General features: G+C 43.2%; 1 protein-coding gene across 3 annotated transcripts; it reads left to right on the plus strand.

Annotated features, from left to right (window-relative positions):
- The first annotated feature begins 509 nt into the window (after positions 1-509).
- Positions 510-7,083, plus strand: LOC146694569 (uncharacterized). Of its 3 annotated transcripts, none has more exons than XM_085430811.1 (8): positions 510-830; positions 1,546-1,644; positions 1,726-1,927; positions 2,193-2,263; positions 2,463-2,585; positions 2,998-3,277; positions 3,750-4,495; positions 5,495-7,083. In XM_085430811.1, exons 1-8 carry the CDS (start codon positions 663-665, stop codon positions 5,759-5,761), a joined length of 1,956 nt encoding a protein of 651 aa, XP_085286937.1. In that variant the 5' UTR covers positions 510-662; the 3' UTR covers positions 5,762-7,083. The 3 variants fall into 3 exon arrangements, with proteins under 3 accessions (XP_085286937.1, XP_085286938.1, XP_085286939.1); XM_085430812.1 differs by having other exon boundaries at positions 510-818; XM_085430813.1 differs by having other exon boundaries at positions 767-1,355.
- The last annotated feature ends 5,230 nt before the right edge of the window (positions 7,084-12,313 follow it).

Genomic DNA, 12,313 nt, shown 5'->3' on the forward strand with positions numbered 1-12,313 from the left:
AAATCTCTCAATTGACTTTTTTTTTAAATTTTGAAATTAAAAACAGTGTGATCAGAAGCACATACCACCGCCTCTTACCCGTGTTTGCTTAATATAGCTTGATAACATGGAATTATATAAATGTTTACAACTCTGTTAACTTCAGACTGTGAATACTCTGACTGTTAAAGGGTAATTTTAACGTTTTAACGTCTCTGCTGATCGTGGAATTGTAAGTGTTGTAGTTACTCACTTTGACCACTGGAGGGAGGTTCAATGTAAACTCGATGCTATACCGTTTCCGTTAGGGCTTTTCGCAATAGAATCAAACATGGTATACGGTATATTGAACAAATAGGATGGATACATTTTTGTTACTTTTTTTTTTTATCCAAATAACACAATTCAAACAAACAAAATTAGTGTGGCACGTTTCTTGCAAGTTAATGCAGTTAAAGCTGACAATATAAGATAAATGATATACAGTCATTAGCATTTAAACTGGAAAGACAAATTAGAAACGTGTGATTTTATTCTGAAAAGTATGAACTAGGAAACAGTACTTGGCTTCGTGTTGTGAATGATCGGCATGAGTTTTTTTTCACCATAACAACAACAGTGCGGCAGCGCAGAAGTTTCATGACGCATTTGTAGATGCGAAATAAACATCACAATCAGTCAGCATGGCGGACCTGGAGCCGCAGGTTTGCGCCATTTTGGAGATAATGGTGAACGCGGCGGTGTCAGAGATGAACAAAGTTATCGGCGCCTCGGATCCTCCGCGTCCACAAGAGACATCGTGTGTGGCCGAAGACACGCACGGGTCCCCGGAGGATAAGGTACAGGATAAGGTACAAGGTGGTTTACGGTCGTCAGGTATCCGGGCCGGTTCTGGTCCCCGCATTGGTCCCGGTTTCTCCCGAGCCGACGCTTCCTCCAACTGTCGTCCAGACAACCGGCCGAGCATAGAAATAGAAGAGCTAGCAGTTAGCTCCGGTTAGCTGCGAAATGGCAGCAGGGTGCCGCGCTGTCCTGCTGTATGGAGCATGTGTTTAGGCTAAACTTCGCGTAAATATGAGGGGCTGGTGCACGAAGTCTGGGAGAATCCACCTCTGGGCGCCATTTTGGGTTGGGCAGCAGGCCCGGGCTTATCTATCTAGTGTATGTCTAGAAGCGCCTCAGCTACAGGTTTCCACAGAGCGCAGGATCGATCTATCAGCTGATATCTGATCAATAACACACTCTTCTGTGATCATAATGACTGCCACATAGTGTTACCCTGTTGTGCGGTTTTGGGGTTTTCCTTGTATACTTGTGATCCCGGGATCTGATTGGCTGATCAATATATCACATCAGTGTTAGACCTGCTTTTTCAGGTCAGGACAGGAAAAGTTTTACCATCTTGCAGCGTGACAAAGTGCAATGTCCTCTTCACTTCATTACATTACTGAACAACGCTGTCTCAGATTTTCTGATTATCTTTCAACTTGGAATATTTAATATACCTTCCAGAATGAGTTTAAATCAGGTTCATTATTTGACAGTGGCCTGTGTTCTTCCCATCAGGTGATCCAGTTGAGCGTCTTCATGTCGTCTCTGGCTCAAGAAGCTGTGGAGAAGATCTGCCAGCTCTTCCATGAATGTTCCTCTGCGCTGCGGCTAGAAGTACACGACCTTTGTGCTTTATTAATTCATCCACCCACTAACAGTCCAGCAAGAAATCCTAAAGTAGTCCTTGTTTTGTAGGTGACGCAGGGTGTGGCAGAGATCGAGGACCTGAAGAGGAGACTGGAGGTCGCGGAGACGGCGTTGAAGCTGGCGCTCGAGGGCAGCGGACGTCAGAAGGACGTGGAGGAGCTGACGGAGGGAGGCAGCGGGCAAAAGGAGGGGAGGGTGGACGTTGAGGTTGTTCAGCTTGAGCAACGCTCAGGGAGGAAGAGTCGCAGAAGTGAGGAGTTCTTCCTTTTAAACACATTAGTTAGCTTTTGTATTCCACAAGTTTTTAGAGAAAAATATTTTAAATCAAACTGCATCAAGTCAAAATCAGCTGTGGTGTTGTTTTAAAACTCAAATTTCATGACTGAAAGGAAAATATTTTTAACCTTTTCCCCCTGATGTCATTTCTCTTGCCGTCTCCACTCTGTCCCTGTTGTATTTGACGAAGCAGAGGTGACCACAAACCGGTTCTGATGTTTGTCTTTTGTTCTGTGTAGGTGTGGTTAGCAGGGACGCCGGAGTGAAGAGATCGCCCATAATTCATCTGTGGAAAGGCAGAACATATGATGTAAAGTCTTGCGTTGTCCCGCCTCTTCTTCCCATTTCTGTTTCTCATCTTCGCATCACTTGAACATGTTTATTCACTGTTTCCAAATTGCATAGATTAGTCAGAAAATCTGACCAACTTAAAAATAAAGCAGAGCTGAACATCCTGTGTGGAGGGATCCTGCCAACCTAAATTTGTCCTCATCCTTTCTTCTGGTCAGGACAGCATCCAGCCTGTTATAATAAAAGAAGAAGGGTTTGAGTGCTCAGCCGACCGGATGTCGTCTGACTCTGGTCAGTACAGAGATGAGTTTTGGCAGGATGAGGACGACCCTGACTACCAGGTTGGCTTCATTAATATGTTTTTATATTAACTTGTTTCTTTTTTCACCTTGCAGCTATATTATTTCATTGCATGTGCTTTTAAAAATAACTTTTATATATGCTTTTAGATACAAGTTTTTATTTTGTTGTACTGTATTAAGAGATAAGTCCAATTTAATGTCAGCTGATGAACATTTTAGACAGAGTTGGGTTTTTTGGCATATTTCTTCACTTATACTAACACCCTTTTATTTAAATAAGAATTTATGATACCCAGAAACCTTTCAAGCACTGGAAACAATTAGTTTATTCACTGCAATATTCATCGCCCATAAAATTGAATGAGCTAAGGTAACATTTGATGAGCTAAACCTGACAATCAACAACGTTTAAACGAATAAACATTTAATCATCCCTTTTCTTCTCTGGCAGGCGGAACCAGACGATCCAGATGATGCTGACCCAGGATACACCACCAGATCCAAGCGTGTTGCAAAGGGAAAGTCCCACCAAGCTCAAGCAAAGAAGGAGAGTCAGAAGGAGCAGCCTCTGAGCTGCAAACACTGCCGGAAAACCTTCACCAAGCTGCTGCAGCTCAAAGCCCACCAGGCCGTCCACGGGGCGAGCGCGGAAAAGCCCTTCCAGTGTTCTCAGTGTGGCCGAGGCTTTGCGTTCCAGCGAAGCCTCAGTGCTCACATGTTACTGCACACAGGTGAGCTCCAGCTTTATCCTTCATACTAAAGCAGGCACAGTCTGTACGATGTACCCGTGCACACCGTGAAGGCAGGTTTGTTGATGAACTTGGAGCAGGAAGAATCCACAAGCTGACTGACGTCCATCACTAACACACTCTTATTTCTTGGTGAAATTATGTATTGGTAAAGTTAAGTTAAACTAATATTGGCTAGTTTACAAAATCAAGAAAATCTTAGGGAGACAACAAGACAGCCGACATTTAACTGGAGTTGCTAGGCTAGACAGCTAATTTAAATCAGTGTGTTGATTTTTGTGGACTCCCAGAAATGTTTGGTCATGCCTCATGTAAAGCACGTGACTGTTTTTGGAAAATTGTTTCTTTACACTGATGAGAATAATGAGACTTATTCGGTTAATCTGCTTAAATTACATCAGAATTTACTCATCGTTGTTTGTTGGTGAGCGTGTTTTTGCTTTTCTGCATACAGGTGAGAGGCCACACACCTGTGATGTTTGTGGGAAAGGTTTCACCCTGAAGCAGCTCCTGAGAAACCATCAGCGTCTCCACGCTGACGTGCGGCCATATCGCTGCGAGCAGTGCGGTAAGAGCTTTTACCGGGCGCACGGCCTGAAGATGCACCAGATGGTCCACACTGGGGAGCGTGCCTATAACTGCCAGTACTGCAACAAACGTTTCACAATACAAGGAAACCTGCAGCGCCACCTGCGCATACACACGGGCGAAAAGCCGTTCAGGTGCGAGACTTGCGGCAAAAGCTTCAACCAGGCCGACACTCTGAAAGGCCACCAGCGGATTCACACCGGCGAGCGCCCCTTCAGCTGCGACACCTGCGGCAAGCGCTTCATCCAGAAGAGCGCGCTGAAGATGCACCAGAAGACCTCTCACGTGGACGAGAAGTCGCTCGCCTGCGTCGCGTGCGGCACCACGGTGGCCTGCGTCGACTCGCTGCGCAAACACCTCCAGACGCACGCGGCGACTATTCCGTGCACCTGCGTGCTCTGCGGCCAGCGGCTCAGCTCCATCACCGAACTGCGCTCGCACCAGCAGCATCACACGGTGGACCGGCCTCACAGCTGCGGGCTCTGCGGCAAGAGTTTCAAGTCGTCCAGTTACCTGAAGATTCACCTGAAAACGCACAGCGGGGAGAAGCCGTTCTCCTGCGACATCTGCGGTCGCATGTTTACACAGCAAAGCAGCCTTAAGTCCCATCAGGTGGGTTTTTGCTGCTTGTTGAACGAAGGTGAAACTCATTCATGCAAATAAGTCCTCAACATTAGGACGGACACCTTAGCAATCTGTCAGCGTGTCTGAAACCCAGACTCCAGCCCTTTAAGCTGCAAAGAGTGTTCAGATAGAGAGTAGTGCTTGATGATTTTGGCTTCCAGCTGTTATAAAAACTGTGTGATCAGGATATAGTGATTACTTTTTTGCATTAATTTTTGCAAAAAAAATCTGCTCTCCAAGCAGAGCTATCATTAACAGCTGCTTTTAAACATCTCTGATATGGTCTGATTTCGGCACAGCAGATCCAAGGCACTAGTTAACTAACGGCTTTCCATGACTCGTCGTAGCTAACGTGCCAGTCTCCTGAGGTGCAGGTTTGCTGCTTCCGTTATTGTGTGGTATCTCAGGCTGGCAGGGACCAGTGGTTGCCCCTTGCGAGATGGGTTCTGTGGATGAAAACAACCACTCTTCTGGGTCTAAGTCCCCACCAGACAACTTCACCCGCGCCAACCTTATTTTTCCCTTCTCCCTTTGCTTTTCAGAGTTCATTAAATGTGCATTTGCTGTTAAATAATTGAGATTGCAGTAGTTATAAGTATAATTGGGATTATGGTTTGTCCCATACTTGAGCCGAGGGTGAACTGCAGCTGCATCAGAATAATGAAGCTCATTATTCATTAGTTATGATGGAGATAAAAAATAACTCTTTGCTTTGTGGTCCAGTAATCAAGGTGTGGTTAGAGGCCCAGATTGAAATGCTACACCCTGAGTAACCCCGTAAAGTGACAGATGATTGTTAGAATTAAGCAATACCAACCTGGTCTGAGATTAACTTCATGTGTATGTTTATGAGTACACTTTGTGTAGATGTGTTGCAGTTCCACCTTCTGCAGCAGCTGTAGCTGAACACGTCTGCTGCAGTGGAAAGAACCTTGTGGGTAATTTAGTAAAGATTTAAACATGTTGTTTCAATGTTCTCTGCCAAAGGTGGTCCACACAGGAGAGAAACCTTTCAGCTGCGACACCTGCGGGAAATGCTTTAGCAACACCGGCAACTTGAACCGACACCAGCGCATCCACACGGGGGAGAAGCCGTTCAGCTGTGACACGTGTGGGCGGAGCTTCAACCAGGGCAACAGCCTGAAGGCGCACCAGCAGATTCACACCGGGGAGAAGCAGTTCATGTGCGACAAGTGCGGCAAGAGTTTCTCCTACCTGAGGAACCTGAAAGACCACAAGTGCTTCTATGTCTGAAGCTAATCTGTGAGGCGATGTCAGCTCCTGTAATCTGCAGTCAGGTTAGCTGGGACCGAGTTAACACTGAAAGCGATTTTGGTGATTGTAAAGCTGGCTTTCCCAGATTTCTTCTGTCACTGCCAAGAAAGTGATGCAGGTAGATACGGCGTGGAATTTGTAATGGTGGAAAAACAATGTGAAGAGTGTTACAGCATCTGTCTGTGAGAATAGCTGACAAATTGCATTTCCAACGTTAAAACTGAACGGACAGAGAGAGTTTTAGCTCCTGATGTGAGTGCATTTATCACTGAACTAAGAAAAGCCTGGGTCAAAATGATCTTCAGCTTCTTGCCTTTTGTCAGCGTGATGTAACTGAAAAGCCAAAAGCAGATTTTTACCACCACAGTTGGTATTAACGAGCCACAGAAACAGCTGATCCTTATTAAAGACGAGGCATTTTGCAGCATTTTGCAGCATTTTGCCCTTTGGTAATGATTTCTTGTTATCGCGACTCACTCGCAGATGGACGGGCCAGATGCTTCAGCTCAGTGTAACATTTAAAGCTCTTTGCCAGGGAGACTGAAGTTTGGCTTTTCTTACCTAGCGAACACATTTTGTATTGAAACGTGAGTGAATTTGTACCAACTCACCGATAGTGCTCGCGATGAGGATGGGCTGTGTTTACATTGCATCACGTGCAGCACCACCACAGCTCCTTTTCACACGTGTGAAAGCAAGCAAGTTTCACTATGCATGAGCAACACGTGCTCGTGCTTTCAGAGGTAGCATGAACGGTTTTACTTTCCACAGTTACAGTTCTGTCGAAATAGGATCGCAAGTCATTGATATTTGGCGCTGTGGCTCTGTTTGAGGTCTTCCCGTCCTTCCGCACATATACATGGAAAGCCTAAAGGCATTCAGTTTGACTCTGTGGCCTGTTAGAAAAAATGCTGTGCTCGGTATAGCGGTAATCTGTGGGCAGCTGTTACATTATATTCCTCATCTGGGCTGTATAATGTGTAAAAATGGGACGTCTGATCTCGTTGTGCGGCTGATATTTATAACGGTGCAACTCAAAGAGTGCTTTTCTGTCTTTTTCTCTTTTAACATCATCTCACATGATGACCGTTACTACGTAAATGCCTTGTATGCATACAAAGAACCGGTGTGCTGAGAACATAACAGACTGAAAGTATTATTTTGTGAAAATACTTTATTTGTAACTTCTCTTGTGGAGATGATATTCACTCAACCTTGTAACTGAGTTCAATTCATAAAACAGTGAAATGTAAACATGCTTCCTTTTTGTCTTTCTTAATGATTAAAGAGCTTGAAATATGTTTGTTTTTGATCAGAAAAAACAGTTTTACAGGAACACATGCGTCGCCTTCACATCCTTACTGAAAGAGGTATTCAATTTAAAGTTTCTGTTGCCTTTGAACAAGAATACTTTCAAGTCAAGTGCGGAAATGCAAAGAAAATAATTATATATAATAATTTTCAGAAGAAATGTTTCTTAAACCAAAACAGATCTGAGATCAATTCAAAACTGTTTCTCTTAGTCTTAAGTCATATTAATTAATAATCCCCCACTGATCCAGTTTAACTGTTCATGAATAGATTTGTGTGTAGCTGATGTGGTATCCCACAAATAATTACAATATTTAGTAATTTAAGCCGATGTTCACGTTGCTCTGCTGGGCCTTACTATAACTGTGCTGTCATCTAATCTGTTCATGAATAGATTTAATTTTATTTTTTACTCTCTATCCTGGCAGGACGTCACAGAGCTGCAAACTGCACCATCCTCAAGATGTTTGGCTTTGTTGTTGTTATGTTCACCTCTTTGCCAAGAGGTGGCGCTACAAACTAATATTATAGTCCAGATAAATCTATGGAGCTCCTTGGATGGCACTCATTTCTCCTCAGTGTTGCAGAGTAGGTCCAAAGTTCCTTTTCAGTTCTCTTTCGCCTTTTTGAGGGGAACTTTATTTTCAGTTATTTTCCTAAATGAGTGAAGAGGTGTCTTTCTGTTTAATTCTTCCTTACGTTTCCAGCATTTCATCTCTAGCTTTTAGGTTTAATTGCAAACAAAGACTACACAACACATTTGAACTGTTTAACCCTCTGGGAAGCAGAAAGCGGGCTTCATTAGCTACATCATCAGGGTTTGTTTGGGGTTTTTCACAGACAAGAACATTCAGCCTGTCGTGACTGCTTGTTAAAAACTGCTCTTTCTGTGAATTTACTGAGAAAGACCAGTGTTGTTCCCTGGTGGCTGCTTTTCATTGTTTCATTGGTACCTCCTTTTAAATCCATGTAAATGACGTCAGTGTGCACATTTAGCAGCTGGCTATGAGCTCCGTGCTGCACCGACTGCCTGAGCAGCCACAGGGCTGTACAGTAGGTCAGACTGGCTGTAATCCCTTCCAGATTACAGTCCAGGGTATCGTGGGAGGAAGTGTGGGGGATTGGCAGAGAAACAACTTGTTACAGCTGGCTTCCTACCAAAGAGGAGATAAGGAGAGTCAGTCTGTTTTGCTTCTCATGTTTGGGTTCTTCTTCTTTTTTTTGAACGCCTTCAGGTTTAGGAAAATATTTTATTCAGTAATGTTTATACGCTGATTTAAAGAAGGCTGAATATTTTTCATATCACACATGGGAGAAATCACACCTCCCAGTTTCACAGTTTTTAAAATATTGATTTTTGATCATTTGTTAATATTCTCTTTTTGTACAGTCTGTCAATACACCTCAGGAACAAATATTTATATTATAATATACACCTTATATAATACATGTTATTACATGATATACATTTTATATGTTACAATGTGGATTTTAGGGGTTCTTTTAAAACAATAATCAAATTTAGTGAAACAGTTTTCACTAATTTAAAAGTGTATGTTTGTACTTAGTATAAATGAGTCTTAGGTTTGCAGAAAGAACTCCACACTGTTTTGCCTTAAAGTTCAAAGAGATAATTTGGACTTGATTGATTGATTGATTGATTTTTAATCTTAGAAAAGTCCTGACTATGATGTTTGCAGATCACATTTTAGTGAGAGTAGGGAGCAGGTGGAAGAGAGTTTGGGGAGGTGGAGGTATGCTCTGAAGGGAGGAGAAATGAAAGTCTGTAGAAGCAGGACAGAATACATGTGTGACTGAGAAGAAGTTGGAGATGCAAGGAGCACAGATAGTGTAGAAAGTTAAAGGAGTTTAAATACCTGGAGTCAACCAACAAAGCAATGAGCAATGCACAAGACAGGTGATCAAGTGGGTGGAGACGAGTGTCAGGGGTGATTTGTGACAGAAGGATAGCAGCAAGAGTGAAGGAGATGATGGTAATGAGACCTGCTATGATGTGTGATTTGGAGACAAAAACACAGGAGGTCGAGCTGCAGATGAAAATGCTAATGTTTTATTGGGAGTGAACAGGACGGGATTAGAAATGAGTACATCAGAGGGACAGCTCAGGCTGAGAGGCTGGAGACAAGGTTAGAGAGGTGAGGCTGAAATGGTTTTGACATGTGCAGAGGAAGGTTGGAGATTTATGGGACAAAAGGATGTTGAAGATGGAGCTGCATCGCAGGAGGAAAAGAGGAAGACCTCAGAGGAGGTTCATAGATAATCCACTGTGACAACCCCTAAAGCAGGGGTGGGCAATTCCAGGCCTCGAGGGCCGGTGTCCTGCAGGTTTTAGATCTCACCTTGGGTCAACACACCTGAATCACATTAGTTCGTTATCGGGCCTCTGGAGAACTTCAGGACATGTTGAGGAGCTAATTTAGCCATTTAAATCAGCTGTGTTGGTTCAAAAATTCCTAAAACCTGCAGGGACACCAGACCCTCGAGGCCTGGAGTTGCCCACCCCTGCCCTAAAGGAAGCAGCCGAAAGAAGAAAAAGAAGAAGCACATAAATCTTCACCTGCAGAAGGAATTCCTGCAAAGTGCTCCTCAAAGGATATCGTACCATGATGATATAAACATGAGAAATTTCACCTTTAACCTTTGGGATCAAAAAGAAGCCTGTATGACTGCAGAACTGTGCTTCTATCTTGTCCTTCTGTCTTTTTTCTTGCTTTAGACCCTAGACTCCAAATCTTGGGGGTTATCTACTGGTTTATGGATTAAGATAAGAAGTAGGTTAAAGACTGAGAAACAATTGGGTTATGAGTGATGTTGTGATAGTTCTGATGCCCTCGGGGCGAGCATGAGTCCCCGCCTGCATTGATCCCTGCTGACGCGCTCAGAGCAGCACAAATCACTAGCTGTTATCCACACACACAAACAAGCCCATCACGCCACACAGAAACACATTCACACACCACCACCGCCACCTTTTCCGTAGCCCATTAGATATATCGACAATTCCACATTCACTTTTGTTTTTGTCTTTTTTTTTTTTGCTCTAATAGGTTTATGCACAGCTGACCGAGCAGTAACACTAATGCTGCCGGTATACTCTGTGACATTGCGTTGAGTACAGGCTCTCCATGGAAATACGGACTGCTGCTCTGGTTGTTCTTTCCAGCATCGATTCGCGTGCAGTTGCAGCAGCAGCTCTGCCTCTGTTCTCCGAGGGATGCCAGTGAATGTGCCTGTGTGCTGCTCACCTTTCCCTTACAGTATCAGGCCCTCAGTCTGCAGGGGCTCAGGTCACTGAAGCGCTCAGTCTCAACCAGGAAGGAGCAGTGCTGAGGAAGGATGAGGCCCTGGGTTCGCTCCAACAGGTCCAGATCAGTCCAGGTAAGGTTTGTGCTTCTAATTCAAAATGTAAACACGTGACACCTTGGGAGATAGAGATAGTCTTAACTGTCTTAAATTAGAGTAATAACTAATGTAGTTTAATGGAGTGTTCAAAGGAATGACAAATTACACTACAAGCTTTAGTCAGCGCTGCTATTAGACTATTCAGAAAACTCCTGATTAAAGTGTACAAACATCAGCAAAAAAATAAAATCAAAATAGAAAAATAATACTCTGTCCAATCCCATCCACACCCTCTACAACACAAAGGTCATAGTAAAGATTAAAGTGTTAAAGGAGAGAAAAGAGTACTCCTTTAAACGGCTTTACCAAAAACTGAACTTTACAACCTTCATGAATGCAGGCTTTGCTGCAGGACTTAGTCTGCATTAGCTTTAGAAAAAAAGGTGTTTGGGCTCTTTCTGTGAACACACTGCAGCAATAAATCTGCTTAGCAAAAACAAACAGCAGTAACCGGCTTTAAACTGCACACATCCCCCTCCTGGGCAGATGAGCTCATTAAATCCTGAATTATATTGTTTGGTGCATATATCTGTTTTCATATTTAATTTGCAAGCTTCCATAAAAGTGTCGGGTTTGAATTCTGCTGCAGATGCCTCTCTTTGCAAATCTTTCCTCATTATAACTGCGGCGGTAGAGACGATTCACAGTGGAGGTAAAGACGCTTTGATTGAATCAGCATGATACGAGATAAAACATGTGAATTTAAATTGAAAACAAAACAAAACGGTGTACTGGTGATCATTGGGGTTCAGTGTAGAGAAGCATAAGATGGGCTTCTCTCTCTACGTGTGATCAGAAGTGAGCTGGGCGATGACCATGTCATGTCCTCTAAAGACTGTGTGAGCCAAGAGGTTTAGATGCTTTGGTTTATACTGGAGGCATCCTGGCGTGCTTACCTCTGGCTCTAAGCATAAAAACTCCTCAGATCTCCCATTCAAAGTTTTGTCTACTATTTGTGCATATATGACATTTTTACATCATAGGGATGACAATAAAAGGTCTGCAGTACAATTCAAAGCCTCCACTGTGGGGTAGAAAATGCCCTCAAAACCAGTAATGAATCAATATAATGCTGTAGTGCACTGCAGCTTGATTATGTAGAGGATAACATAGAAAGTGATAATATTTGATTTCCTGGGGTTTTGATTATCTGTCAATGAGCTCTTAAAGGGGGCATGTTTTCAGGTTTAGTATGAAACAGTTTTATTTGCTAATAGTTCTTGTCTGTTAATCAATAACAGCAAAGATATAACAGGAGACGTGCAGCAGCTGTTCCTTTCGATTGTTATTTTTTACTTGTTTTTAACAATGAGCAGACCTGCTGTTTAATTCATACTTTAAATTATCAACAAATGTTACTTCCTTTGTGATTTTCAGCAAAAGCAGAAACAGATTTCTGGTAATATTAGCCTGCTCTCTCTGTCTCACACACACACTCACACACACACACAAGCATGTCTGTATGAATGGAGTAATTGTGCCTTCGTGCACACTGGGGGGGAAGGGTGTTGTGTTCTGATGCTGTTGGAAACGTGGTGTTTTGTTTTAGCTTTGCATGCACATGAAACACAGAGCTTAACTTATCTGGGTAAATATTTCAGCCTGCATGATCAGTGTCTTCAAATTTCAAGCAACCACAGAAATAAGGCTGGTGTATTATTCGATCTCTCATTTACAGCCAGAAAGGGGCATAATAGGTCAGGACTAGTGTATAGGATGGTGACCTCAATTTATCAGAGGTCAGTCACCATAATGTGGTTCAATGACTTTTTAGGAGCCGTATCCTCGACATGGTCC

Source organism: Copadichromis virginalis, linkage group LG14 (assembly GCF_057382275.1).
Source record: "Copadichromis virginalis isolate Kocher_CV1m ecotype Utaka linkage group LG14, C_Virginalis_male_GT1.1, whole genome shotgun sequence".
Classification (NCBI taxonomy): Eukaryota; Metazoa; Chordata; class Actinopteri; order Cichliformes; family Cichlidae; genus Copadichromis; species Copadichromis virginalis.